The 27,810-nt window shown below is 35.6% G+C and overlaps 1 protein-coding gene and 1 long non-coding RNA gene across 3 annotated transcripts in view; both read left to right on the forward strand.

The window, feature by feature from the left end:
• Positions 1-10,444: 10,444 nt before the first annotated feature.
• LOC106162078 (uncharacterized) overlaps positions 10,445-27,810 on the forward strand; it is a 32,009-nt gene continuing 14,643 nt past the window's right edge. The window contains exons 1-5 of one of the 2 annotated variants that reach the window (XM_087012976.1): positions 10,445-10,633; positions 13,468-13,500; positions 14,026-14,052; positions 14,314-14,401; positions 17,775-17,990. In XM_087012976.1, the coding sequence (XP_086869102.1) occupies positions 10,613-10,633; positions 13,468-13,500; positions 14,026-14,052; positions 14,314-14,401; positions 17,775-17,990 (385 nt within the window). In that variant the 5' untranslated portion in view covers positions 10,445-10,612. The remainder of the gene's footprint in view (positions 10,634-13,467; positions 13,501-14,025; positions 14,053-14,313; positions 14,402-17,774; positions 17,991-27,810) is intronic. The other variant, XM_087012977.1, reaches the window with a different exon arrangement.
• On the forward strand, positions 17,997-26,668 carry LOC147761865 (uncharacterized). The gene is made up of 2 exons (XR_015334489.1): positions 17,997-19,731; positions 19,891-26,668. It is a non-coding gene; the product is annotated as an uncharacterized LOC147761865 (long non-coding RNA).

Raw genomic sequence — 27,810 nt, forward strand, 5'->3', positions numbered from 1 at the left:
TTCTTTTACTCATTACGTCATTTCTCTAAGAACATCAGTATCCGAGTGAAATTTAATTTTTCTATACAGATATCTCATACATCTCTACATATATCTCAGAGAAATATTTCCAGTCCTTTATTTTACTCTTCATTTATTGCAACACAATAAGCAAGAACTCGCCTGTGTTTGTTTGCAGCCGCAAGCATTTTAAGGAAAAGGACATAAAACTGGCAGAGAGCGGCGAACGTGTTCTAGCATGGCGCCAACTTTGCATATGGCCCACTAGATTCTTATTTCCGTATTTTGACCAAGGACACATTTTGCATGTACACACATTGCATGGAAAATATGACCTCGGCTTCAGTTGTGAAGTCTGTTGGCGTTCCTGTATAATATACGCGAGGGTACGCTTCATCGATGTTGAAGAGTATCAGTACACACACTCAAGCACATCCGAAACTCAACTTCCACAAATTTCTTATCTTTCATCACTTTTTACCCCCCCCCCCCACACACACAAACACAAACACACAACCCACACCGCACACTTCCCTCATAACACTGGTTATTTTGTCGGAGGTTGGTTTCATCACATTGCCTTTTAATCTACCGTACAGTATATGTTAGTTTCACGAAATTTACTCTTTAACCAAAATAGTTTTCCGACAGTACCTATGAATAATTACTTCATTACTTAAGAATATCCCCCCCCCCCCCTCCCGTCCTGTCTCGCGTTAAGCCTTCACTAACACAATTGTGTGATCTCTGTGGAGTCCATCACAATCATGGTTGAGACAGCATCAAAATCAAACGAAACAGCCTGCGGTACATTTCCCCTATGAATAGAGATTGTTTACTTGCAAGTTTTTCAAGTGGCAGAAAGATAAGCAATAAATAAATAAATAAATAAATAAATAAGAGAAGGGGGTGGAACAGAGTTCAAGGCCAATAAGAGTAAATTTGGGTGACATATGAATAAAAATCGAAACAATTACTTCATTTCTAAGGTGGAGGTTAAGGTCAGACGAATGAACTGCACACAAAGATTCTCTCTTTTCCATCTGGTTGTCAATAGAACAAAAGTAGCCTTCAGTGCGTGTGTGCGTGTGTGTGTGCGTGTGCATGTTGTAACACAATTTCAGCGGACCCAACCTCCAGTCTCGGGCGAAGCACCGAGCAGTCCGCGACCCAGGTACAGTTACCGTTTTCTTGAGTCCGTCATAACACTTTCTTTTACTCATTACGTCATTTCTCTAAGAACATCAGTATCCGAGTGAAATTTAATTTTTCTATACAAATATACATCTCTACATATATCTCAGAGAAATATTTTCAGTCCTTTATTTTGCTCTTCATTTATTGCAACACAATAAGCAAGAACTCGCCTGTGTTTGTTTGCATCCGCAAACATTTTAAGGAAAAGGACATAAAACTGGCAGAGAGCGGCGAACGTGTTCTAGCTTGGCGCCGACGTTGCATATGGCCCACTAGATTCTTATTTCCGTGTTTTGACCATTTCGTGGCGCACACACATCGCATGGAGAATATGACCTCGGCTTCAGTTGTAAAGTTTTGTTAAAATGTTATGTATCTTTGGTCGAAAATCTCTGTGCGCGCACTAATATAAAGTCTGTGGGCAGACATGTATAACATATACGCAAGGGTACGCCTCATCGCTTCACATACAGTAGATACATTATAGAATAAAATTAATCAATTAAAAAAAAGATAAAAGTATAATCCAAATCAACATCTATAGTGAAATTAATTGCAGATATTCTGTTATTCTTTTCTGTTTACTAAACACACATGTATTTATATACAGACTTGACATTTAATATGGAATATTCCAGTTTTAAAGGTATACCTAGGTAAAGTGCATTCTTTTTTCAAAGTTCAGATCTCACATAAGATATCTGACTGGAGAAGTATGAAGTCAGGTGTGTTGCTACCAATTAACTGACTACCAAGTCTGATGCACTGCTGCATTGTGTAATATGCAGTGATTTAATTGGCTAGTGCTCCTTTGGGCTGGTCAAAGCTTGGCTTTGATGAAGCATGGTTCTGTCAAAAAAGTATTCATATGTCGGCAACTACTGTTTTGAAGAATTTGAATTTTTGCATGCAAGCGGTCGGTTTTGCAGTGCTTTTAAAAATGAGTTAAGCAGTGTTTTATAAAATTGTAAAGCTGTGCCAGAACGGCACGAAAATGACAGACATTGCCAGACAGATTAATGTGCCAAACGGAATGGTCTACACAGTTTTATAGAGTAATGCCCAGACTGATGTACCTACACAGAGACCAGGCCCAATGTATCGACATCTTACCACCAGGGTACAGGACTCACTGTCCTGCAGGATGTGCTGCTGCAGTTAAACCAAAACCACCCAGTCCGTTTTAAATGAGGGGCAAATTGTCACCAAAACGCGTTTTTCAAGGCTTTAGCGAACACCAAACTGGTTTCAGCAGGTTAGGATATCTGGCGACATCTGAGGAAGCCACTGTAAACAACAAAACAGCGCAGTCTGTTTCTCTAATTAATTGGGGACCATGACCGTTTTGGGGTAGAACACTGAAACAGCGTGGCTTTCAGGTCAGATTTCACCCGTACCTCTAAACTGGTCAAAACAGAGTTTACAAACATCCTGAAGAGGCCTACGACAAGGCGTGTGCCACTTCTTAAGTGACTAGGATCATTGACAGCGTCACTATTGTGCCAAAACACTAATGGAAGTCATCGATGAAAACCTGAACCAGATCAAATAAAGGAATACTCTGGGAACCACTTGACCATCATTTGATAGGGGGCACCTTAGGAACAATTTTAGGTTGCACCATGAGTTTGCCAGTTCACACAGAGCACTTTTAATAGCAGATAACTTACAGAACCAAGGGAATGAGCAGCTACCTTGGTCATCAGAATAGCCATATTTGAACCACATAGACAATATGTGGGTAGGTCATTACTCGCCGAATCAACGGCCTGCATGTCCTCCAACAAAACTGGACCAAATTGGACATGTTTTAACCGTTGCCTGGAATTTTATTCCAGATTAAACTCTAAAAACCTATCCTAAGGAATGTCTTGCCGCTTGAAAGCTCTGGTAGCAGCAAGATGAGGTCCGGCGTAACAGCAACCATTGCTGTGACAAGACACTGACACGAGGTGCCTTTGTGGGGCGTGTAACTCTTTTAAAGACGATAATTTGGAAAATATGGAGATCCAAAATATCGCTTTCAATGGTTGTCGTATGACTTAAAATAGGCAATGTATTTTTGTTTGCTTCACTGGCGAATTCAATTAAACTGATTTCACAGTGACATCGAACAGATTATCAAAAGTTTTTATAACACGGTTTTATTTTTCATTTAACAGTCAGCAAAATAGGAACAAAACTGATGAATTATGATTTGGAGAAAATATTCCATATTAAATGTCAAGTCTGTAGAAATCTTTAACATAAGAAATCAATTTTTGAATTCGACCGATCCATATCAATCTTTTTTCGACAAGCTGTTATATAAAATGTATGACTTCAAATACTTTCCAGACGCATAATATTTCAGAGACTTTATATGTATGACTTCTCCCTGAGTATTCCCCCTTCGTGACATTGTTCCCCGCTCTTTACATTAATAATGATTTACTCGGGATTTGATGTTACGTGTTAACATCGTTGGCTATCTATGCTACTTGTAATACTACTGGCGTATGTCTATACATAAAAAATACAGGTAAATACGTATATTTATAATAAGATAAAGTAAATAAATAACAGGGAAAATACGTAATGTTATAGTGAGGAATAACGACAGCTGTTTGGAGCTTTCGAACGTTTATTCACCGACTCTCTTTTTCACAGAATGTACAAGTTTTTATACACTATTTTCCATTCTCAAATTTCCCATTCTCATGTTACAAAACTCTATTCAATATTTCCTAATTTAGTAATTTAAATGAGACTTGTTTATGATTTAAAATATTTAAAATATTTTCCGAATTACTCATCTTGGATCCTGTCCAATTCAAGAATGCATGAGTTCTACACGTGTGTAACACGCGCAAATTGATAGAAAAATTAACCAATCAGATCCAACTATGAAACGTTCCATACTTTTTTACTTCTAGAACAATATCTACACTTACTGACACTCAAAGAAATTTACTTGTACTCAATAACTTCCTACACATTTCATTCAGTTTACATTGTTTTGTAATTGACGAAAGTGTATGTCATTTGCTTTACAACAGTAATTATAATAATAAAATGATATTGATTCTTTCTCATATGAGATTTTAGCGAGATTACCTTGAAAATTACAGTGCATTCTACTCAATGGGTTTAGTTTTAAATATGAATAAAGCAGAAGTGATGAAGTGCATGGTAGCCTGTCTTCGTTTGTTGTGAACTAACTTTTTAGGGCAAAAAGAGAAAGGGCGGATAAAGTTGGTATAGGGACATATTTTTGAATAGCGACTGTGCGTGTGGCTCTTACAGGGACGTTGTCTTTGCCACAGAATTTCTGACACAACCAGGCGTCTTTGATCCTCTTACAGGTACTTACTGGAATATTGTTTGTTGTTCAGAGAGGACGAAGTCCAAGTGACATTGACTCAGGACGCTATGACGGGAGGGAAAGAGCTCGAAAGGTGGTCACTATCCTCGTGGAAGAAGCATGGCAATGAACGCGTCCTGCCCTAAGATAGACAGTTTGTACGGCAATAAGCACGGCTTGTTGGAGGATTTTCTCGTTACTGTGACAAGGATAGTCATGCAAATTTTCTATGAAGGTGGAGAATTAAGCAGTTGTGGCATTATTTGGGGTTATTTGCATAGTTTGAATTGTAATCACCAGTACGCGCGACAAGCCTTGAAGGAGATGATCGAGAACCATTTATCGTATATAAAGGCTTTTACCCTGTCAGTGTTGCAGGGTATCAGTACACACACTCAACCACACCAAAAACTCACCCTCAGACCTTTATCATCATATTTGAACCCCCCCCCCACACACACACACACACATTCACACACTCACACACCGTACACTCTCTTCATAACACTGGTTATTTTGTCGAGGGCTGTTTTCATCACATTTTCTTTTCATATACCGTGTAGTATATGTTAGATTCACGACATTAACTCTTAAACTAAAATAGCTTTCCAACACTATCCATGGATCATTGCTGGAAGAACAACTTTACTCCCCCAGCCCCGTCTCAAGTTGTCTTCACTAACACAATTTGGATGATTTTTGTGGAGGCCGTCACAATCATGGTTGAGACAGCGTCATAAACGAGACAGCAGTCTGTGGCACGTTTTTCTTATGAACAAAGATTGTTCATTTAAAATATTTTTCACAGTGGCAGATAGATTAGCCAAAAACGAGGACGAGAAAGATTTAAAGTTCAATAAGAGTAAAGTACGAGTAAAGCAAAGACATTAATAAAAATGGAAATAATCACTTCATTTATAAACCGGAGCTGCCGGGCAGACGAATAAATTACCTACAAAGATACACGCTCTTCCATTAATTTTTCAACATATTAGCTGAGAGACAGATGGGAATACCCTGTTAATTGCGTTTTTTTTTACTCGCACATATTTTAAAGACATTTGACCTCGAGATATGGTTTGAATATAACGTATGAAATGGTGCCATCAGCAAAAATACTCATTCCAAGTCAAGAGATCAACCTACGTGTAAAAGGCAGAGATAGGATTCCAACGTAGAAGTTTCCAATGCACCTTTGCCTTACTAATGGTTTCAATGTAAGACGACTGTGACGTGCAAATAAAGTGACACTGGGGGCAGCAGTAGTGAAGACCGATGTGTTCATTTTTGATGTCATTTTAGTAAGACAACTATTAATAAATTGCTTGTTAAAGGAGTGCATATTTACTATGACTGCGCGCATGGCTGCACGGTTCTTACATGTACGTGTGTGTTTGGTATATTATCAGTAATATAACACTAGTCCTTTACAGGTTGTTATCTAAGCCTTCAAAATGGTGACGGTCAATTTGCGAAAGTTGCGGGATTTGAAAATATTTTAATTGCATTTGAAAATCTGTATGTAGAAGTACTAAACTCAACACATAAATATTACAATATCTTACAAGACTTTCACCTATGTATATTACGCAACTGTGTACAATATAGATCCGTTACAGAATATATTACTTTTGAGTTACTATCTGTATCAGAATTCAAGACATTGCATATCGTACATCCGTTTTAAATTAGCGAAATTAATTTGGATGATTCGGATAGCGTTTACATTTTCTTATGTGAAAAGTTGATATTTCACAGCCCGCCAGTCAGGTTTGTTAGCACATAAAGTGGCCTCAGCTTTTTAAAATAATTGAGCTTCATAATATAATGGTATTCACAGGCTTTGGGTGATGAAGCCTCTTTCAGTGTGCAGATCTTCGACACTACGATCTTAGAAGAGGTTTCGACACTGTGTCCATGGGAACACACCTTCGACACTTCGACCTTGAAAGGGACTTCGACACTTCGACCTTAGATGGGGCTTCGACACTACGATCCTGGGAAGGGGCTTCGAACCTTGGAGAGAGACCAGCGAAGAGGGCCTTTTTAAAACGTTTTTGTGCGTTTTCTATGTTTTGATTACGCACAATCAGGTCAGTTATCTGCTACCGTTAACCATACAAACGGTACTACCTGTTCATGGTCGAGCCATCGGCGACTAAACCGGCAAAACCTTGTCGGGCTTGCCTGGAAAGGGTAAGGGCGCCAGGACGGCCTGAGGGAACTAAATAATCCCTCAAAGATCAGTAGACCCTGCAGATCGACCTAACTCCCTGGGGGTTCACACTAAATAGCTGTCAGCCGAGCGGGCACAAAAGTTAATTACCCCCTTACAGCTTGTAGTAGGCAGGACGGACATTTAAGCCGGATTATCTGACAGTAATCTAGTGAGACTCCCCACGGGGATAGATCGATCTAAAATATATGGGAATTAGACAGAGTGAAAGGTTACTTGTGTAAAATGCTGTTTTTGCACTTTTTTCAGCATATATGCAACACCGGTAACATGATAAGTGGAAAACCGTTTTACCTTTTGGCTTGAAACTTACAGAACTGATGAATATTCATAATATGCAGGTCAAGGTCGAAAATCAGCATAATCGGGCCATTTTTTATCTAAGTTATGCTGTTTTTCACTTTTTTCAGTATATATGCAATACCAATAACACGGTAAGTGGAAAACCGCTTCACATTTTGGCTTAAAACTTTTAGAACTGATGAATATTCATAATATGCAGGTCAAGGTCGAAAATCAGCATGATCGGGCCAATTTTTTTCTAAGATACGCTGTTTTTTTTTTTTTCACTTTTTTTCAGCATATATGCAACACCAATAACACGATAAGTGGAAAACCGTTTTTCCTTTTGGATTGAAACTTACAGAACTGATCAATCTTACTAAAATACAGATCGAGTTTGAAAATCATCAATCATTCACTAAGTTCAGAATCTCAGAATGGAGCAAGTTGGAGATTTAAAATTGTTCTATTGATATTTTTCCTTTGACAACACTGTTCTGAGTTGATCATATAAAAATGACAGTAAAATGATTATTTTGTTTTATGTAAAAAAGATGTTGAAAATGGCAATAAACTCTTTTCAGTAGAGTTATCTCTTGATAAAAGCATAAATGCAACACTGATAACATATTTCAAGAAAAACCAAAAGGTCTATAAAACCATATTGCAACTCACAGGAGTGATCAGTCTGACTAATATACAGATCAAGTTTGAAAATAAGCTTGATCAGTTAAGTTTTGATAAAGATATACTTTTTTGTAAATAAGTGTTTTTTTTTTTAGATTTAATTCTTAGACATGTTTACAGTCTCAAAATAGAACTAATTAGATCTGTAAAAGTGTTGTTTTGACATTTACTACTTCTTAACAATATTGTTAGTTGATTTTATAAAAATGATGGTAAACTTGTTATTTTGTATTGCGTAATAAAGTGTCAAAAATGGAAATGAGCTTGTGTCTTTGCATTTCGTCAGATTCAATCATTCGCTAGGTTCAGAATGGAGGAAGTTGGACGTTTAAAATTGTTTTATCAATATTTTTCCTTTGACAACTTTTCTCAGTTGATCATATAAAAATGACAGTAAATTGATTATTTTGTTTTATGTAAAAAAGGTGTTGAAAATGGAAATTCTTTTGAGTACAGTTATCTCTAATGGCATTCTGGCATTTTCAAAGTGTGGGCTTGAACTCTCATGGGCCTGAATCCTTATGCTTGTAACAGTTCACTTTTACTGGTACTACCTGTTGTGCAATATATGAAATCTGATGTTGACTTCGCAGTTAAGCATAATGTATTATTGCATCAGCATTGACAGTATCCTTTTTTGTGCATTATTTTCTGATTTTTTCTTAAATTTTTGTCAAAGTTACATTTTTTTCATTCTAGCAGTTTGTGGTATATGGGTAAGATAGCTGGTCCCTTGGGTAATCATAAGCCAAGTTCAGAGCTATTAAGTCACTTGTCTAATTAAGTCTGAAGTGGCCTTTAAATGAGATTGCATAAAACGCACATGTTGAGGTTTAATTATCTTCAAACTCAAGTGGGATTATTCATATTATGATAACACAGCTAGATCGAATGGTAACTTTATTGGAATATTTTTGTAATTTTTCCTTTAATTTTTAATTTTTCAAACTGGCATTTTCAAGATGTGACTTCACTCCCATCCATCAGGAGCTCTGTACTGTTTCTCTGTAACATTTTCTGTATTTTTTAAACTTACAAGAATGATTCTTAGGATTGACATACAGCTCAAATTAGAAAAACAACCCTGTTGAATTATGATTTTTTATTGAATTTATGCAGTTTTTTTTTTTTTTTTTTTTTTTTTTTTTTTTTTTTTTTTTTGTGAACTTTTTACTTTTTCTCATTCTGGCATTTTCAATGTATGAACTTGAACTCTTATCAGCCTGAAGCCTTAGGGACCATTTCCAGACCCTATCGCGCTAACTGTGGATTGATCTATCTGCAAGGAGATTCTGCTTAAATTGCAATCAACATAAGTGGCTTAGATGTCTGTCACGCCTTCTGAAGCTGGCGTGCCAGAATCCTAAGCCACTTAAGCTGAAAGCAATTAAGTAAAAAAAACCCTTGGAGGTGGATTGATCGTGTTAGATTGATCAAGGTATGGGAACTCAGTCTAATGCTTGTTACACATTTTACTTTCATTCTAATTAACTGCTGCACAGAATTAAAAATTCGTTGTTTGCTATGCAGCTAAGAGTAATACATTATTGCATCAGAATTGACAGTATCCCTTTTTTGTGCATTTTTATTTTCTGCTTTTTGTCTGTACATTTGACAGCTTTGCTGCCTTATTGTAAGCTTAATACCTGATCTTATATATAGGTACTGATACCCTAAAACCGCTGAGGACATACAACGTACACAGTTGTAAATCAGTTATTGTGTTTTTAATTTCCTTTTTTCGTCAGAAGTAATTAGAATATTATATTGAATAATTGTACCATGGTTGCTCTCCAAAACACCATTTTTTTGTCTGGGCCGTTAAGCAGGCCCCAAACCCCACACCAATGGGACGATGGTCAGCTTCGCATCCGAGGCCTGTCGTTCCGGACCCCTCCCCCTTCTAATATTCCGCCCCAGTTTAACGAGCACACCTTTATGCTAAATGTGTGTAAATTTATAGTCCGAAGGTTCAATAGTCCGAAGGTTCATTGGTCCGAATGTTCACTATAGAACCTTCGGACCAATGAACCCTTGATTAAAAAATCGATGAAACCACTTTTCGGACCAATGAACCTTCGGACCAATTAACCTTCGGACTGTCGAGACGCCCCCACCAAATTTGGTGACATTTGGTCAGTTGCGGATTTAGAGGAGGGATCTGCCCCTGTTTGGTGGTGTCTTTTCAGTATAATGGACATTTCTTTACCTCTGTGAAAATCATAGTGGAACATCGGATTTGAGGGTGTGTATGTAATAAATGTGAATAAATTGTATTAAATATAGATATCTTCACCGCTAGTTTGTATTTTTTTGTACTACTAATTACGTTAGTTATGGTATCTGGAATTGAAAATCACTATTTATAACAATTTCTACCTGTGATGTGATCATTTATAAATAAAAGAACACATGATACTGGAGGTGGGACAACCTTTTTGACCAACGATACATACATGTACATGTACGACATGTAGGCTATATAGGGCCTACGTGTCACGGCTAAAATTGTTATCGCTTTACTTATTTGTTGAAAAATTAAATATACACTCCATAGATATGAAACTCCCCAAAATGTTTATTTTGCCATCCACAGCTTCTCATAAAACCTTACGTACACCTTAAGTAATGATGTCGATGAAGATATCCTGGTGCCGAAAGCCAATCAGTAAGTGTCTTATCTTGAATCCCATCTGCCCTCTTGCGGTAAAAATTCTTGGAAACGAATCAACAAACAAGATGGAGGAAGTTGCGTAATGTCGCACGGGACATTTTAGGAAAAGTTTTTACATATTCTGCTGAACATAGATCTACGCTTTCAGTTTCTTCTATTTGTTCAAACCTTTACCTGGCAGTAAATTTGAGCGATGAGTGTCCTACCTTCCGTGGTAAGTCAACTGTCAAATATTTAACAGGTGCTCCGGAAATGTCACCGAGAAACAAAATGGCATGCGCCTTAATATAATTTTAAACAGCAAAAAAACTCCTTTTCTGGGTTTTGCACCCCAGTTTTTAATATATATTTTAACTTATAATGCATTGTATTTAACTCAAAATAATGTTTCAGAAATTCTTTGCCGATCGGAGTCTGTAGTAGAGCGCGGGGTCTGACTAATTATAACGACCACAAAAGACCACGAACCTCCACAATTAAGCAAAGAAATGATTGGGAAACCAGTTAATATATATATATATATATATATATATATATATATATATATATATATATATATATATATATATATATTCGGCATAAGATATGGGGTATTTTTTCCAAATTATTTTCCATCAATTTTTTCCTTTTTTGCTGCCTGAAAAATGAAAATAAGGATTAAAATCGTGTTTTAATATCATTTAATTATCTCTTTGATGTCATTGCAACATCAGGTCATAAATTGAATTAGCCATGAAGCAAACAAAAATACGTTGCCTATTCTATGCTATACAACAACCATTCAAAGAGATATTTTGGATCTCAATATTTTCCAAATTATTGTCTGTAAAAGAGTTATATACACGCTCCACATAGGACCCTCATGTCAATGTCTAGTCACAGCAATGATCGCTGTTAAGCTTGACCTCTTATGGCTGCTACCAGTACTCTCAAGCAGAAAGGCATTTCTTGAGATGGGTTTTTAGAGTTCAATCTTGAATAACATCCTAGGCATCGGTCAAAACTTGTCCAATTTGGTCCAGTTTTGTTGTAGGACATGTAGGTTGTTGATTCGGCAAGTAATGGCCTACACACATATTGTCTATGTGGTTCAAATGTGGCAATTTTGATGACCTTAGCTGCTTATTCCCTTGCTTCTGTAAGTTATCTGCTATTAAAAGTGCTTTGTGTGAATAGCCAATCTCACCATGAAACCTAGAATTGTTCCTAAGGTGCCCCCTATCAAACGATAGTCAAGTGGTTCCCAGATTATTCCTTTACTGTATTTGTTCTGGTTCAGGTTTTTGTCGATGACTACCATTGGTGTTTTGGCACCACTGTGGTATCCACTCCAAATACTGGTGCTGTCAATGACCCTAGTCACTTTAGACCCGGAACATGCTTCATCGTAGGTCTCTTCTGGATATCTGTAAATTCTGTTTTGACTAGTTGAGTGGTACAGGTGAAATCTGACCTCAATAAAAAAAGCAACACGGTTTCAGTGTTCTACCCAGAAATGATCGTGGTCCCCAATTACAGAAAAAAACAACGATGTTTTGCTGTTTACAATGGGTTCCTTGGAGTTCATCTGGTATTCTAACCTGCTAAAACCATTTTGGTGTTCGCTAAGGGCAAAAATTGAAATATACGTTTTGGTGGCAATTTACCCCTCCTTCTGAACGGACTGGATGGTTTTTGTTTAGTTGCAGCTCCATATCCAGAAATACAGTGGGTCCTGTACCCTGGTGGTGAGATTTCGATACATTGAGTGTGGCCTCTGTGTAGGTACATCAATATGGGCATTACTCTATAAAACTGTGCAGACTGTTCCATTTGGCGCAATAATCTGTCTGGCAATGTCTTTTTTCACACCATTCTGCCACAGATTTACAATTTTTAAAAAACACTGCTTAGATCATTTAACGCACTGCAAAACCAATGCTTGCTTGCAAAATTTCAAATTCTTTGATGCAGTAGTTGCCGACATGTGGATACCTTTTTGACAGAACTATGCTTTGCCAAAGCCAAGCTTTGACCAGCCCAAAAGAACACTACCCAATTAAGTCACTTGCATATTACATAATACAGCAGCGCAACAGACATGGTAGTCAGTTAATTGGTAGCGACACACCTACACACTTCTCCATTCACATATCTTGTATGAGATCAGAGTTTTTGGGGAAAAAATGCATTTTTACCTAGGCAAACCTTCAAAACTGAAATATCCCATATTAAATTTCAAGTCTGTAGCACACTAATATGTAAGCCTACTAAACGATAACAGAAAGAATGTGGTTGTGTCCACAAGCATTGATGACGAGCCACCACAAGCACAAATAGTTGAAAGTAGCCAGCAGATTTTGAGCCCTCGTGGTTTTCAAAATAGGTCTGTAATTGTACGAATGTTATTGCTATAACTATAACCTTTATCTGTTATATAACGATCCCATTATTGGCGAACATGTTAAATATTGTTTTTTGTTCTTCGCTCTGCCACCAGGGGAGCATACATGCTTCCACATTATAGGAGCGTGCACATCAAAGACATGCTAGATCGGGTCCACATTTAAGATATTTTTGTCGACTTTATTCTGTTTGTTTCTCAAGTCATTCAGTCACTGTGCAATTCTGTGTCTGTTTGGTATTAAGTAACACCTCTGGTGCTCTACTTCTTCTTAAGTCATCACATACACAGTTTTAAGAAAAAAAAAAACACGGAAAATTGAAGACTGTACATGTACAAGTTTGAGGACATTCTGTAGGACTTAGCTTATTTGGCAAATGGATTAATGTATCTTTAAACAGTACAGTGATTAAATTTAATTAGATTACCATATAATATATATTGATAAGGCCTTTCCCTGTACGTGTAGCATTAAAGACCAAAAATTAACTGAGGAAAAAAGTGTAGAAGTATGAAAGATGTCTTCAGCAGAGAGTTTCTGATATGATCTCATGTTAGCAGCTGTAAACTTGCCATTAATAATAATAATAATAATAATAATAATAATAATAATAATAATAATAATATAGGTGTGATTTGTTGCCATTGATTGTATATTTTTCTAGGAGTATGACCCGACCCAGGGACATGTCAATGAGGTAAGTTAGACTGCAGTGAGGAGTTTGTCTTACACTGTCCTACTAGAATGAAAGCTGTCTCATAACAGATATTTTCTGCTTTCTTTCTGTGCTATGCATAACATTCAGTTGTTGTTCGCCAACTCTCATTTGAATAGTTATGCTATTTCCCATGCAACAGTAATGCCTCATACATAACTACTCCATTTGGCAGACTTCAGTGGAGTAGAGAGAATGAAAAATAGCTTAAATTTACTTCCAGAAATTTGAATAAGGCACAATTTTGTAGTTTTTTGGCTGACTGAGTATTTAATATGGTTTTATGGTATTAATACTTATGTTATTAATACTTAAATTTTATGGTTTTAATACTGAAAAATATGTTAAGTTTTATTGAGCAAAATGGCAGAAAATAAAATTTGTTTGTGTGAAAACTCCTATGTAAAGCAATGTTTTGCAACATGTTTGTTGTGGATAAAGAAAGCATCATATCAAAAGTAATTGTGTTGACATGTTTTCATGTTACATAAACTTCTCTATTTGCAGGCATTTGAGAATATGGAAAGCAGAAAAGTGAGTAACAACAAACACATGCTGTAATCTGATAGGGTGGACTTTCTCAGTTCACTGTTATCTAACCTTTTGAGTCCAGTATGAATTAGAAAAAAAGTAATATAATTTTATCTGTTAATTAGATATAGTTTTTTTTAACAGAATGTTACTGGATGAGCACCTCTGTGATAAGTACTAACAGTCCAAGCCCCTCTAGGTGTGGCAATGGTGTTATCATAGTAATAAATGTCTTCAAAGTTCTCTTGATCCCCTGTGTTCCAGGATACACCTCCTCCAGCCTATACTGATGTGGTGGTGTGTGCAACCCCAGCAGTGTACAATCCTCCTGCCCCTTCACAGCCAGCACCAGGTAATGGAAACAAGCTTACAGCATTTTCCCAAATAATTTTTTTTTCCACTTACCTTAATTCACTTATTATGATCTCAGCTTTTGAATTAGCTCATGTTTCTGTTTTCAACATTTTGTTTTTTCAACATATAATAGTGAATGTTAATTACTTGCAGTTAATTGTATTATTATAATATATCTTTAGATACTAAATTAATGATGATGATCATGATTATTAGTATGATAATAATTATATTACAAAACAAGGTTATGATTTGGGGTTATGACTTGATCTTTTGAATGTGGAAAATTAGCAATCTTTTAGTTTCCTAATTTTGGAACCATTTAAATTATACTCTGTGTATCATTTTGGTGCTTTTATTGTGTCTAATAGAACAATAGGGTAGGCTGCTTTTGTTTCTACTGCTCTATAGGAATATTTTAATTTAAGAAGTTATTACTTTAAAAAATGCAATATCTAGAAAAAATGTAGAATTTGCATAATTGAGAACATCTAGTCATTACTGTATTCTTTGTAAAAAAAATGCCAAATCTCAGTGCTTGTGAGGAACCCCCTTAAGACCACCCCGGGGCCCCACATTACATAAAGTGACCCTTTATATAAGATAACCCAAGGGTTTGGGGCACAATGGGCTCACATTTTTGGATAACGCTATCTGTAATATTGCTACGGAGATTCCCAGGTTCCTTGTCTTAAATTCTGCACACAGAAAGGAATGAAACGACTCCATGTTGTAACTTCAACAGAATATATTTTGCTACACTAAAAGTTACATGATGCAAGTATGACCTCTCTCCTCCTCTCTCTAGCTTTCCCTCTAGATTTAAGTTTACAGATTTTTATACAAAACTTAAGGCCGGTGATAGGGTTAAATACGCTTAAAATCGTGTTTTTGAGTTTTTTGTGTGTTTATATTAATCAAAAAAGTATCTAACGTTGGATGTAATAATTTTTATGAATTTGCATCGCAAAATGCGTCTTTTGATGAGTTTTTCAACCGGCACGCGCCCCAGTCAGGCTGACAACTAAGCCACGCCTCTGTTACTAAGGGCCATTGCCATGAGGGGGTCGGAGCACAGTTAATGAGTTATAAGCCGATTACGTGTGCGGTAATAGGTCATAAGTCTTACATCAGCTTAGCAGCGAAGAAGTCTAGCTAGTACACTATGGGGAAGAGAAAAGTTCGTGTTAAAAGTCCCTTTCCAGAGGAAAGAAGGAAAATTTTGAGAGTAAGGCCTATGCGTGGCGGTTGGGGAAAACCGGCCCAATTTGTTCAGTCAGATGACTGATTTCTGTATACCTAATAAATGGGTGAAAGAGTTAATCGAAACGTCTAAATTAATTGACAAATGAAAGAAAAATCGATAAAAACATAAATAAAAAAAAGCTAAAAAAGGATACTTTAAGCCTAGCCTTTAATTTTTGCGATATATATCGTCGAGCGTATCTGCGACACGTTACGAAACCGGAAATGATTGTTGGTCGCCGTTTGCAAAAGGTAAATCTAATGTTGACAAAATAAAATTTTATTCTCCAAGATATGATATCATGGAGCTTGAGAGACACGCGAAAAATTGTGATTTGAATGGCCAAACAAGAGAAATGCAAGCAAAGGTTGACAGCATGATTAAAACAATAAAAATAAAAATGCATGTTAGCGGCTTTGCATTTTGCGTTATTTGGAGAAAAACAATTTCAAAATCACTGATCAAGCGGGAAGAAAGAGTTCAAGTGTCCAAAAATGAAAATCACAAAAAGTCCCCGAGAATAGTCAAGGCTAGCAGGTAAAAAGCAAATATGGTCTAAGTGTCATGTGTGTAAAAATAAAATATTTATTCAAAAGCCTTCTCTCAGCCACTTTTACCGCTGAATCTTGTGCAGCTGAGCGTCTCCCCTTTATCTTAGCTGGCATTTTGAGCGAGACCGCTCTGAAGTAATCACTGGATTTTTCCGTTGATCTGACGACTACCAAGTGCCGTGCAAAATAATCCTGCAGCGTTACCCGTCAAAAAACTCGTATCAACACAAGTGACGGACACTTGCTCTCGACACAGTTTTATCTGATCACTTTGCCGATAACAAAGAAGGAATCTCTCAGGTAAAATTACTTGATTGCCGAGGAAGAGCCATTGAAACGTTCAAATGCAACTTCACACCTCTTAATTGCAGTTAAACGTAATCGCCTTTGTTAGCGCTTCCTTCTACATATCCTTGACACCCTACTGGGCATCACAAGGCTAGGGCCCTCTCCAGAGCTGTCAATCAAAATGGCGGCACGCTTACATGCCTAACGAGTGGTCGGAAAATGTAACAAAAGCACGATTTTCTGCCCCTTCAAAGCACCCAAACAAAATATTTTTAGATGATAATAAGCAATGGTTCCAGCTGATCGTATAACCGATAACAGGTAAATTTGCCAGCTAAGCATTTGACTAATAAGCCCTGTTAACCAACCTGTGAAGGTTTTTGGCTGTTTTAACAGCTTTCTATATTGACGAGATAAGTGAATCGCTGCCAAGTATATCTCACTATCTGAGCAACCGATCGTTACAAAAGTTGCACCTATTGTTGTTAGGAATGTGGACTACAGCATGATATCAGGGGTTTAAGAGAAAATTGTTTGTTTGAAAGATATCGCCTTTTGAAGTGAATAAGCCATTGAAATATGGGGTAATTTAACGTAAAAGATGATAAAATCAAAAGTAAATAGTTTAAGACAATTCCCTGGTACCCTGCTGTAGTGCTTTCACCCAGCTTTATGAGGCCTTTTGAATCACTTGAATAGCTGTCTTGGTTATAGAGAAATTCCCAATACCGAAAACGGCATTTTCCCCTCAAATTGGCGCCAGAGCGTCATCCGTTGGACACTGTACTTAATCCCCGTCTTTAATTGGCCTTTTGGGAAGTTTGTTTTAATTTTTTATAAAAACTTATAAGCCCAGGGCTTTGTTTCTATGACTTTGGTCCTTTTACTATCACCGGCCTTAATCAGTTAAACTGTCCATCACATAACTTAAAAACTGATTGGTTACTTCATACACAAGGCCACCTTCTTCCAGGTGGGCACTCCTAATAACACCCTGTAATCTAGTTCTAACAGATTACTGGCTTCGGAACAAAGGACATTAAAATTTGAACTGCAAGGTGTGAAGCATTATCTGAACAACTTGTACAACTTGGCTTCCCATGTCTGAATTTTATCAAACAATGGCTTCCTCTGATTGAGTTAATACAACATCATGTATGAAAGTTTTAAAAGTACTAATTACACTTTTTTCTATTCTGTGGTTCCTTACATGCTGTTTACAAATTCTTCATGTCAGAGGGAGTCAAGTTTTCAGTGTTGGTCATACTGCCCTGTCTGGATTTCAGTTCCCCCAGCTCCAGCTCCTGCTACTAGCACACCTGCTACTAGCACACCCAGTGCCAGGACACCTGCTGCCAGAACACCCCCTGCAGCAACCCGAGAGCGCCCACCACGCCCACCAGACTCGGATTCTTTATGTGGTAAAATAAAAATTGCACAGTGGGAATCTACCAGCTGCCTGGACTTTTACAAGAGAGTTGTTATGATCTTTCTTCAGAAGTGTAAGTTTGGGGTGAAATGACCACACTGGTTCTCTATGTCTGTTGTAGTAGTAGTAGTAGTAATAGTAGTAGCAGCAGTGACAGTTGTAGAGGCACTAGCAGTTGAAGTAGCAGTAGCAGTTGTAGCAGAAGCAGTACTTAAGGGTTCTTACATGGTGAATAATTTGAGCATGTGCAAAAACAGTTCTAGGACAACCAATCATAAAACTGAAATCATAAAACAGAAACAATTCATTTTTTATGTACAGACACAGATGTGTCTGTACATATAGCCATCACCTGCGTCTGTCGTCGCCGTCGTCCTCGCCGTGCACTTTTACCGATAACACGATAAGTGGAAAACCATTTTTATGTACAGACACAGATGTGTCTGTACATATTGCCATCACCTGCGTCTGTCGTCGCCGATGCCGTTGCCGATGGCGATGCCGATGCCGATGCCGATGCCGTCGCCGTGCACTTTCCTTGTAAACATGATAAGTGGAAGGCAGTTTTACTTTTTGGCTTTATATTTACAGAGCTGATGAATATTCATAAAACGCAGGTCAAGTTCGAAAATCAGCATGATCGGGCCATTATTGTAGAAGTTATGCTGTTTTTTCACTTTTCAGCATATATGCAACCTTGTAAACACATTTTAAGGAAAACCATTAGGCCTGTTGTCATGAAACTCACAGGAGTAATCAATCTTACTAAAACGCAGATCAAGTTCGAAAATCAGCATGATCTGGCCACTATTTTAGTAGTTATGCGGTTTTTTCATTGTTCAGCATATATGCAACACTGTAAACACAATATAAGAAAAACAGAAAGCCCAATTGTCATTAAACTCACAGGAACGGTCAGTCTTACTAAAATGCAGGTTGAGTTCGAAAATCAGCATAATCGGGGCATTATTTTAGAAGTTATGCTGTTTTTTCACATTTCCTCAGATTTCCTCAGATTTAATTCTTAGGCATGTTAATAGCCTTATTATTTAAGTAATAAGATACGTAAAAGTGTTTGTTTGACATTTCCTGAATCTTTACAACATTGTTAGTTGATTATGTAAAAATGATGGTAAACTTATCGTGTATTGTGTAATAAAGTGTCAAAAATGGAAATAAACTCATATCATTGCAGTTTGTCAGATTCAATCATTCACTATGTTCAGAATCTCAGAATGGAAGAAATTGGACATTTAACACTGTTCTATTGATATTTTTCCCATCTCATCAATTTTCTTAGTTGATCTTTTAAAAATGGCAGTAACCTATTAATTTTGTTTTATGTTAAAAAAGTGTTAAAAATGGAAATAAACCCATTTCAGAACAGTGCAGTCTTGTTTACATTTTGGCATTTTTAAGGCGTGACTTTGAAGTTCCATCGGCCTAAAAACCTTTGTTAGTCACGTTTACTATTTGTCCATGATACTAATATTTTATTATTAAAAATTGATGATTATTATGCTGTTAAACATTATGTAATATTGCATCAAAATTTGAAAAAAACCTATTTTGGGCACTGCTCCCATGATGACCATTTAAGAAAAACCATGTCACTTACTGTTCTCAAACAGTACAGTTAATATGTACAGATGTGTCTGTACATATTGCCATCACCTGCGTCTGTCGTCGCCGTCGTTGCCGTCACTGTCGCTGTCGCTGGTGCCATGCACTTTCATTGTAAACATGATAAGTGGAAGGCAGTTTTACTTTTTGGCTGTATATTTACAGAGCTGATGAATATTCATAAAATGCAGGTCAAGTTCGAAAATCAGCATGATCGGGCAATTAATGTAGAAGTTATGCTGTTTTTTCACTTTTCAGCATATATGCAACACTGTAAACACATTTCAAGAAAAACCGATAACCTTTTTGTCATGAAACTCACAGGAGTAATCAATCTTACTATAACGCAGGTCAAGTTCGAAAACCGGCATGATCGGACCACTATTTTAGTAGTTATGCTTTTTGTTTTTTCACTTTTCAGCATATATGCAACACTGTAAACACAATATAAGAAAAACAGATAGGCCAATTGTCATTAAACTCACAGGAGTGGTCATTTCTGCTAAAACACAGGTTGAGTTCAAAAATCAGCATAATCGGGCCATTATTTTAAAGAAATGCAGTTTTTTTCACATTTTCTCAGATTTAATTCTTAGGCATGTAAACAGTTTCATTATTGAACTAATAAGATACGTAAAAGTGTTTGTTTGGCATTTCCTGCAATTTTACAACATTATTAGTTGATTATGTAAAAATGATGGTAAACTTGTTATCGTGTATTGTGTAATAAAGTTTCAAAAATGGAAATATCATTGCAGTTTGTCAGATTCAATCATTCACTATGTTCAGAATCTCAGAATGGAAGAGATTGGACATTTAACACTGCTCTGTTGATATTTTTCCCATCTCATCAATTTTCTTAGTTGATAATATAAAAACGGCAGAAAACTGTTAATTTTGTTTTATGTTAAAAATTGTTAAAAATGGAAAAAAAACATTTCAGATCAGTGCTGTCTCGTTTACATTTTGGCATTTTCAAGTTGTGACTGAAGTTCCATGAGCCTGAAGACCTTTGCTAGTCACATTTTCTGAATATCCATAATACTAATATTTTATTATTAAAGTTGATGGTCATTATGCTGTTAAACATTATGTAATATTGCATCAAAATTTGAAAAAAAAAAAAACTATTTTGGGCACTGCTCCCATGATGACCATTTAAGAAAAACCATGTCATTTACTGTTCTCAAACTTACAGGAAAGAAACATGGGACTAAAATACAGCTTCAGTAGGAAATACAGTCTGTTTGGTAATTCTTACTGCCAGTTAAACAGTTATTTTGTGAAAATTTAATTTTTCACATATTGGCATTTTCAAGGTGTGACTTTGAAGTTCCACGGGCTTGAAGACCCATGCTAGTCACATTTTCTGAAAATCCATGATACGTATATTTTATTATTAAAAATTGACGGTCATTATGCTGTTAACCATTATGTAATATTGCATCAGAATAGAAGAAAACACAATTTTGGGTGCTGCTGCCATGATGACCATTATGATTGCCGAACTTTCAAAAAAGAAATACAGGACTAAAATGCAGTCTGAGTTGGAAAAGCAGTCTAAGTGACTTCTTTTTCTGGAAGTTATACATTTTCAAAGTGTAAACTTGTCACATATTTTAATTACATTGGTATTACCTGTTGAGGATAATTAAAATTTGATGTTGAATTTGCAGTTTAACATAATGTGCTTTTGCATCAGAATTGACAGTAGCCTATTTTGTGCATAGTTATTTCCTGTTTTTTGTCTGTACATTTGACAGCTTTGCTGCCTTGTTTCTTTTGGCTTGAAATTTACAGAACTGATGAATATTCATAATATGCAGGTCAAGTTCGAAAATCAGCATGATCGGGCCATTTTTGGGGAAGTTATGCTGTTTTTTCACTTTTTCCAGCATTTATGTAGCACCGATAACACGATAAGTGGAAAACTGTTTTACCTTTTGGTTTGAAACTTACAGAACTGATGAATATTCATAATACGCAGGTCAAGTTCGAAAATCAGCATGATCTGGCCATTAATATGGAAGTAATGCAGTTTTTTCACTTTTTTCAACATTTATGCAACACCGATAACACAATATTTGAAAAAACTGTTTACCCTGTTGGCTTGAAACTTACAGAACTGATAAATATTCTTAATACGCAGGTCAAATTCGAAAATCAGCATAATCAGGCCATTTATATTGAAGTTATGCAGTTTTTTCACTTTTTTCAGCATTTATGCAACACCGATAACACAATATTTGAAAAACCGTTTTACCTTTTGGCTTGAAACTTACAGAACTGATAAATATTCATAATATGCAGGTCAGGTTCGAAAATCAGCATGATAGGAACATTTTCATGGAAGTCAGCTGTTTTTTCACTTTTTTCAGCATATATGCAACCCTGATAGCACAATAAGTGAAAAACCGCTTTACTTTTTGGCTTGAAACTTACAGAACTGATGAATATCTATAATACGCAAGTCAAGTTCAGAAATTGGCATGATCAGGGCATTTTTATAAAAGTTTTGCTATTTTTTCACTTTTTTCAGCATATATGCAACACCTATAACACTTTTTAAGGAAAATTGATTGGCCAATTGTCTTGAATATCACAGTAGTGATCAGTGTTACTGAAATACAGATTAAGTTTTGAGAATAAGCTTGATCAGTAAAGGTTTGGTGAAGTTATGCCTTTATTTGTATATAAGTGTTTTTTTCCTCAAATTTAATTCTCAGGCATGTTAACGGTCTCATTTTTGAACTAATTAGATATGTTAAGTTGTTCTTTTGACATTTTCTGCATCTTAACAACATTGTTAGTTGATTATATAAAAATTATGGTAAACCTGATATTGTGTATTGTGTAATAAGTGTCAAAAATGGAAAAAAACGTATCTTCACAGTTTGTCAGATTCAACCATTCACTATGTTCAGAATCTCAGAATGGAGCATGTTGGACATTTATAATTGTTCTATTGATATTTTTGCTTTGACAACATATTTTTTAATTGATCATATAAAAATGACAGTTAATTGATTATTTTGCTTTATGTAAAAAAAAGGTGTTGAAATTGGAAATAAACTCTTTCAATACAGTTTTCTCTTGTTTACATTTTGGGATTTTCAAAGTATGACTCTGAACTCTATGGGCTAGTCACATTTTCTGAATATCCATGATACTTTTATTTTATTTTATTATTAAAAAATTTATGGTTGTTATGCTGTTAAGCATTGTGTAATATTGCATCAAAATTGAACAAAACCCTATTCTGGGCCCTGCCTCCGTAGTGGCGGCGAAAGGAAAACCATGTCACTTGCTCTTCTCACACTTACAGGAAAGAACCATAGGACTGAAATACAGCTTCAGTTGAAAATTGTCTCATTAGTTAATTGTTTGGAAGTAATACAGGTTTTTTTGTGAAAATTTTTATCTTTCACATGTTGCAATTTTCAATGTGGGACTTAGAGCTCCCTTGGGCATGAAGCCCAGTGGTAATCAAATTTTCTTAATGTCATAGTTTTTAATAGTAGATATTTTAAAATTGGTGGTATTTAATTAGTTAATCATTATGTAATGTTGCATCAAAATTGACAAAAAACCTACTTTCTGCTCTGCCACCATTAATATTATGTAAAGTAAAGTGTTACTTTCTATTTTTTAACTATTCTTACAAGAATGATTCTTAGGATTGACATACAGCTCATATTAGAGAACCAGCTCTATTGGATTATCATTTTTATTAAATTTATGAATTTTTTGTGAAATTTTCATTTTTCTCATTCTGGCACTTTCTAATTGTAAACTTGAACTCTGATGGGCCTGGAGCCCTATGCTTTTACTTTCATCTGTTGTTACCTGTTGTGCATAATTAAAATTTGATGTTGACTGTGCAGTTAAACATAATGTATTATTGCATCAGAATTGGCAGTCTCCTGTTTTATTTTGTGCATTATTGTTTTCTGCTTTTCTTAAGGTGTGACTTATGGGCCTGAAGACCTTTGATAGACAAATTTGTGTGGTCAGTCTGTAAATTCCCCTTGGGTATTCATTGGGCTAATTTCAGTGCTATAAACTCATTTGCCTAATTAAGGGGCCATTAAATGAAATTTCATAAAGCACACTTGTTGATATTTCCCTGTAAACTCCCAAAGGTTAAGCTCTCTGCTAGATAACATAGTGTCCATAATAAGGAAGCAGTGAATAGCAGCTTCATTGGAATTATATTTTTGTTGTTTTCTTTTCAATTTTTTCTCCAACACTGGCATTTTTATGTACAGACACAGATGTGTCTGTACATATTGCCATCACCTGCGTCTGTCGTCGCCGTCCCTGTCGCCGTCGATGTCGCCGTCGCCGTCGCCGTCGCCGTGCACTTTCATCGTTAACACGATAAGTGGAAGACAGTTTTACTTTTTGGCTTTATATTTACAGAGCTGATGAATATTCATAAAACGCAGGTCAAGTTCGAAAATCAGCATGTTTGGGCAATTATTGTAGTATTTATGCTGTGTTTTCACTTTTTAGCATATATGCAACACTGTTAACACATTTCAAGGAAAACCGATAGGCCTGTTGTCATGAAACTCACAGGAGTAATTAATCTTACTAAAACGCAGATCAAGTTCGAAAATCGGCATGATCGGGCCATTATTTTAGTAGTTATGCTGTTTTTTTCACTTTTCAGCATATGTGCAACACTGTTAACACATTTCAAGGAAAACCGATAGACCTGTTGTCATGAAACTCACAGGAGTAATTAATCTTACTAAAATGCAGGTCAAGTTCGAAAATCAGCATAATCGGGCCATTATTTTATAAGTTATGCTGTTTTTAAACATTTCCTCAGATTCAATTCTTAGGCATGTTAACAGTCTCATTATTTAACTAATAAGATTCGTAAAAGTGTTTGTTTGACATTTCCTGCATCTTTACAACATTGTTAGTTGATTATGTAAAAATGATGGTAAACTTGTTATCATGTATTGTATAATAGAGTTTCAAAAATGGAAATAAACTCATATCATTGCAGTTTGTCAGATTCATTCATTCACTATGTTCAGAAACTCAGAATGGAGGAAATTGGACATTAAACACTGTTCTATTGATATTTTTCCCATCTCATCAATTTTCTTAGTTGATCATATATAAATGGCAGTAAATTGTTAATTTTGTTATATGTTAAAAAATTGTTAAAAATGGAAAAAAAAAACATTTCAAGACAGTGCTGTCTTGTCTACATTTTGGCATTTTCAAGGTGTGACTTTGAAGTTCCTTTGGCCTGAAGACCTTTGCTAGGAACATTTTCTGAATATCCATTATACTAATATTTTATTATTAAAAATTGATGGTAATTATCCTGTTAAACATTATGTAATAGTGCATCAAAATTTGAAGACACCCCTATTTTGGACACTGCTCCCATGATGACCATTTAAGGAAAACCATGTCACTTACTGTTCTCAAACTTACAGGAAGAAACATGGGACTTAAATAAAGCTTCAGTGGGCAATGCAGACTATTTGGTAAATTTTTTTGGCAGTTAATCAGTTTTTTGTGAAAATTTAATTTTTATGTACAGACACAGATGTGTCTGTTCATATTGCCATCACCTGCGTCTGTCGTCGCCGATGCCGATGCCGATGCCGGCGCCGTGCACTTTCCTTGTTAACACAACAAGTGGACGGCAGTTTTACTTTTTGGTTTTATATTTACAGAGCTGATGAATATTCATAAAATGCAGGTCAAGTTCGAAAATCAGCATGATCGGGCCATTATGGTAGAAGTTATGCTGTTTTTTCACTTTTCAGCATATATGCAACACTGTTAACACATTTTAAGGAAAACCGTTAGGCCTGTTGTCATGAAACTAACAGGAGTAATCAATCTTACAAAAATGTCGGTCAAGTTCGAAAATCAGCATAATCGGGCCATTATTTTAGTAGTTATGCTGTTTTTTCACATTTCCTCAGATTTAATTCTTAGGCATGTTAATAGCCTTATTATTTAAGAAATAAGATACGTAAAAGTGTTTGTTTGACATTCCCTGCGTCTTTACAACATTGTTAGTTGATTATGTAAAAATTAGGGTAAACTTGTTATCATGTATTGTGTAATAAAGTGTCAAAAATGGAAATAAACCCATATCATTGCAGTTTGTCAGATTCAATCATTCACTATGTTCAGAATCTCAGAATGAAGGAAATTGAACATTTAACACTATTCTATTGAAATTTTTCCAATCTCATCAATTTTCTTAGATGATCATATAAAAATTGCAGTAAACTGCTTATTGTGTTTCATGTTAAAAAAAGTGTTAAAAATGGAAATAAACCCATGTCAGAACAGTGCCTTCTTGTTTCACATTTCCTCAGATTCAATTCTTAGGCATGTTAACAGTCTCATTATTTAACTAATAAGACATGTAAAAGTGTTTGGTTGACATTTCCTGCATCTTTTCAACATTATTAGTTGATTATGTAAAAATGATGGTAAGCTTGTTATCGTGTATTGTGTAATAAAGTTTCAAAAATGGAAATAAACTCGTATCATTGCAGTTTGTCAGATTCAATCATTCACCATGTTCAGAATGTCAGAATGGAGGAAATTGGACATTTAACACTGTTGTATTGATATTTTTCCCATGTCATCAATTTTCTTAGTTGATTGTATAAAAATGGCAGTAACCTGGCAATATTATGTTTAAAAAATTGTTAAAATGGTGAAAAAATAACATTTCAGGACAGTGCTGTCTTGTTTACATTTTGGCATTTTCAAGTTGTGACTTTGAAGTTCCATGGGCCTGAAGACCTTTGCTAGTCACATTTTCTGAATATCCATGATACTAATATTTTATTATTAAAAATTGATGGTCATTATACTGTTGAACATTATGTAATATTGCATCAAAATTTGAAAAAAACCTATTTTGGGCACTGCTCCCATAATGACCATTTAAGATAAAAAACCATGTCACTTACTGTTCTCAAACAATACAGTAAATATGTACAGATGTGTCTGTACATATTGCCATCACCTGCGTCTGTCGTCGCCGTCACTGTCCCTGTCGCCGGTGCCGTGCACTTTCATTGTAAACACGATAAGTGGAAGGCAGTTTTACTTTTTGGCTATATATTTACAGAGCTGATGAATATTCATAAAACGCAGGTCAAGTTCGAAAATCAGCATGATCGGGCCATTTTTCTAGAAGTTATGCTGTTTTTTCACTTTTCAGCATATATGCAACACTGTTAACACATTTCAAGGAAAACTGATAGGCCTGTTGTCATGAAACTCACAGTAGTAATCAATCTTACTATAACGCAGTTCAAGTTTGAAAATCGGCATGATCGGGCCACTATTTTAGTAGTTATGCCTTTTTTTCACTTTTCAGCATATATGCAACATTGATAACACAATATAAGAAAAACAGATAGGCCAATTGTCATTAAACTCACAGGAGTGGTCATTCCTGCTAAAACGCAGGTTGAGTTAAAAAAAAAACAGCATAATCAGGCCATTATTTTAAAGAAATGCCGTTTTTTCACATTTCCTCAGATTCAATTCTTAGGCATGTTAACAGTTTCATTATTTAATAAATAAGTTATGTTAAAGTGTTTGTTAGGCATTTCCTGCATCTTTACAACATTATTAGTTGATTATGTAAAAATGATGGTATACTTGTTATCGTGTATTGTGTAATAAAGTTTCAAAAATGGAAATAAACTCATATCATTGCAGTTTGTCAGATTCTATCATTCACTATGTTCAGAATCTCAGAATGGAAGAAATTGGACATTTAACACTGCTCTATTGATATTTTTCCCATCTCATCATTTTTTTTTTTAGTTGATCATATAAAAACGGCAGTAAACTGTTAATTTTGTGTTATGTTAAAAATTGTTAAAAATGAAAAAAAAAAAACATTTCAGAACGGTGCTGTCTTGTTACATTTTGGCATTTTCAAGTTGTGACTTTGAAGTGCCATGGGCCTGAAGACCTTTGCTAGTCACATTTTCTGAATATCCATAATACTAATATTTTATTATTAAAATTGATGGTCATTATGCTGTTAAACATTATGTAATATTGCATCAAAATTTGAAAAAAACATATTTTGGGCACTGCTGCCATGAGGACCATTATGGGAAAAAAGAAATACAGGACTAAAATGCAGCCTGAGTTGGAAAAGCAGTCTATTGGCTTCTTTTTCTGGAAGATATACATTTTCAAAGTGTGAACTTGTTACACATTTTACTTACATTGGTATTACCTGTTGAGCA

The sequence above is a fragment of the Lingula anatina genome, chromosome 5, assembly GCF_051362555.1.
Source record: "Lingula anatina isolate TDL-2025a chromosome 5, LinAna3.0, whole genome shotgun sequence".
In the NCBI taxonomy this organism is placed as follows: domain Eukaryota; kingdom Metazoa; phylum Brachiopoda; class Lingulata; order Lingulida; family Lingulidae; genus Lingula; species Lingula anatina.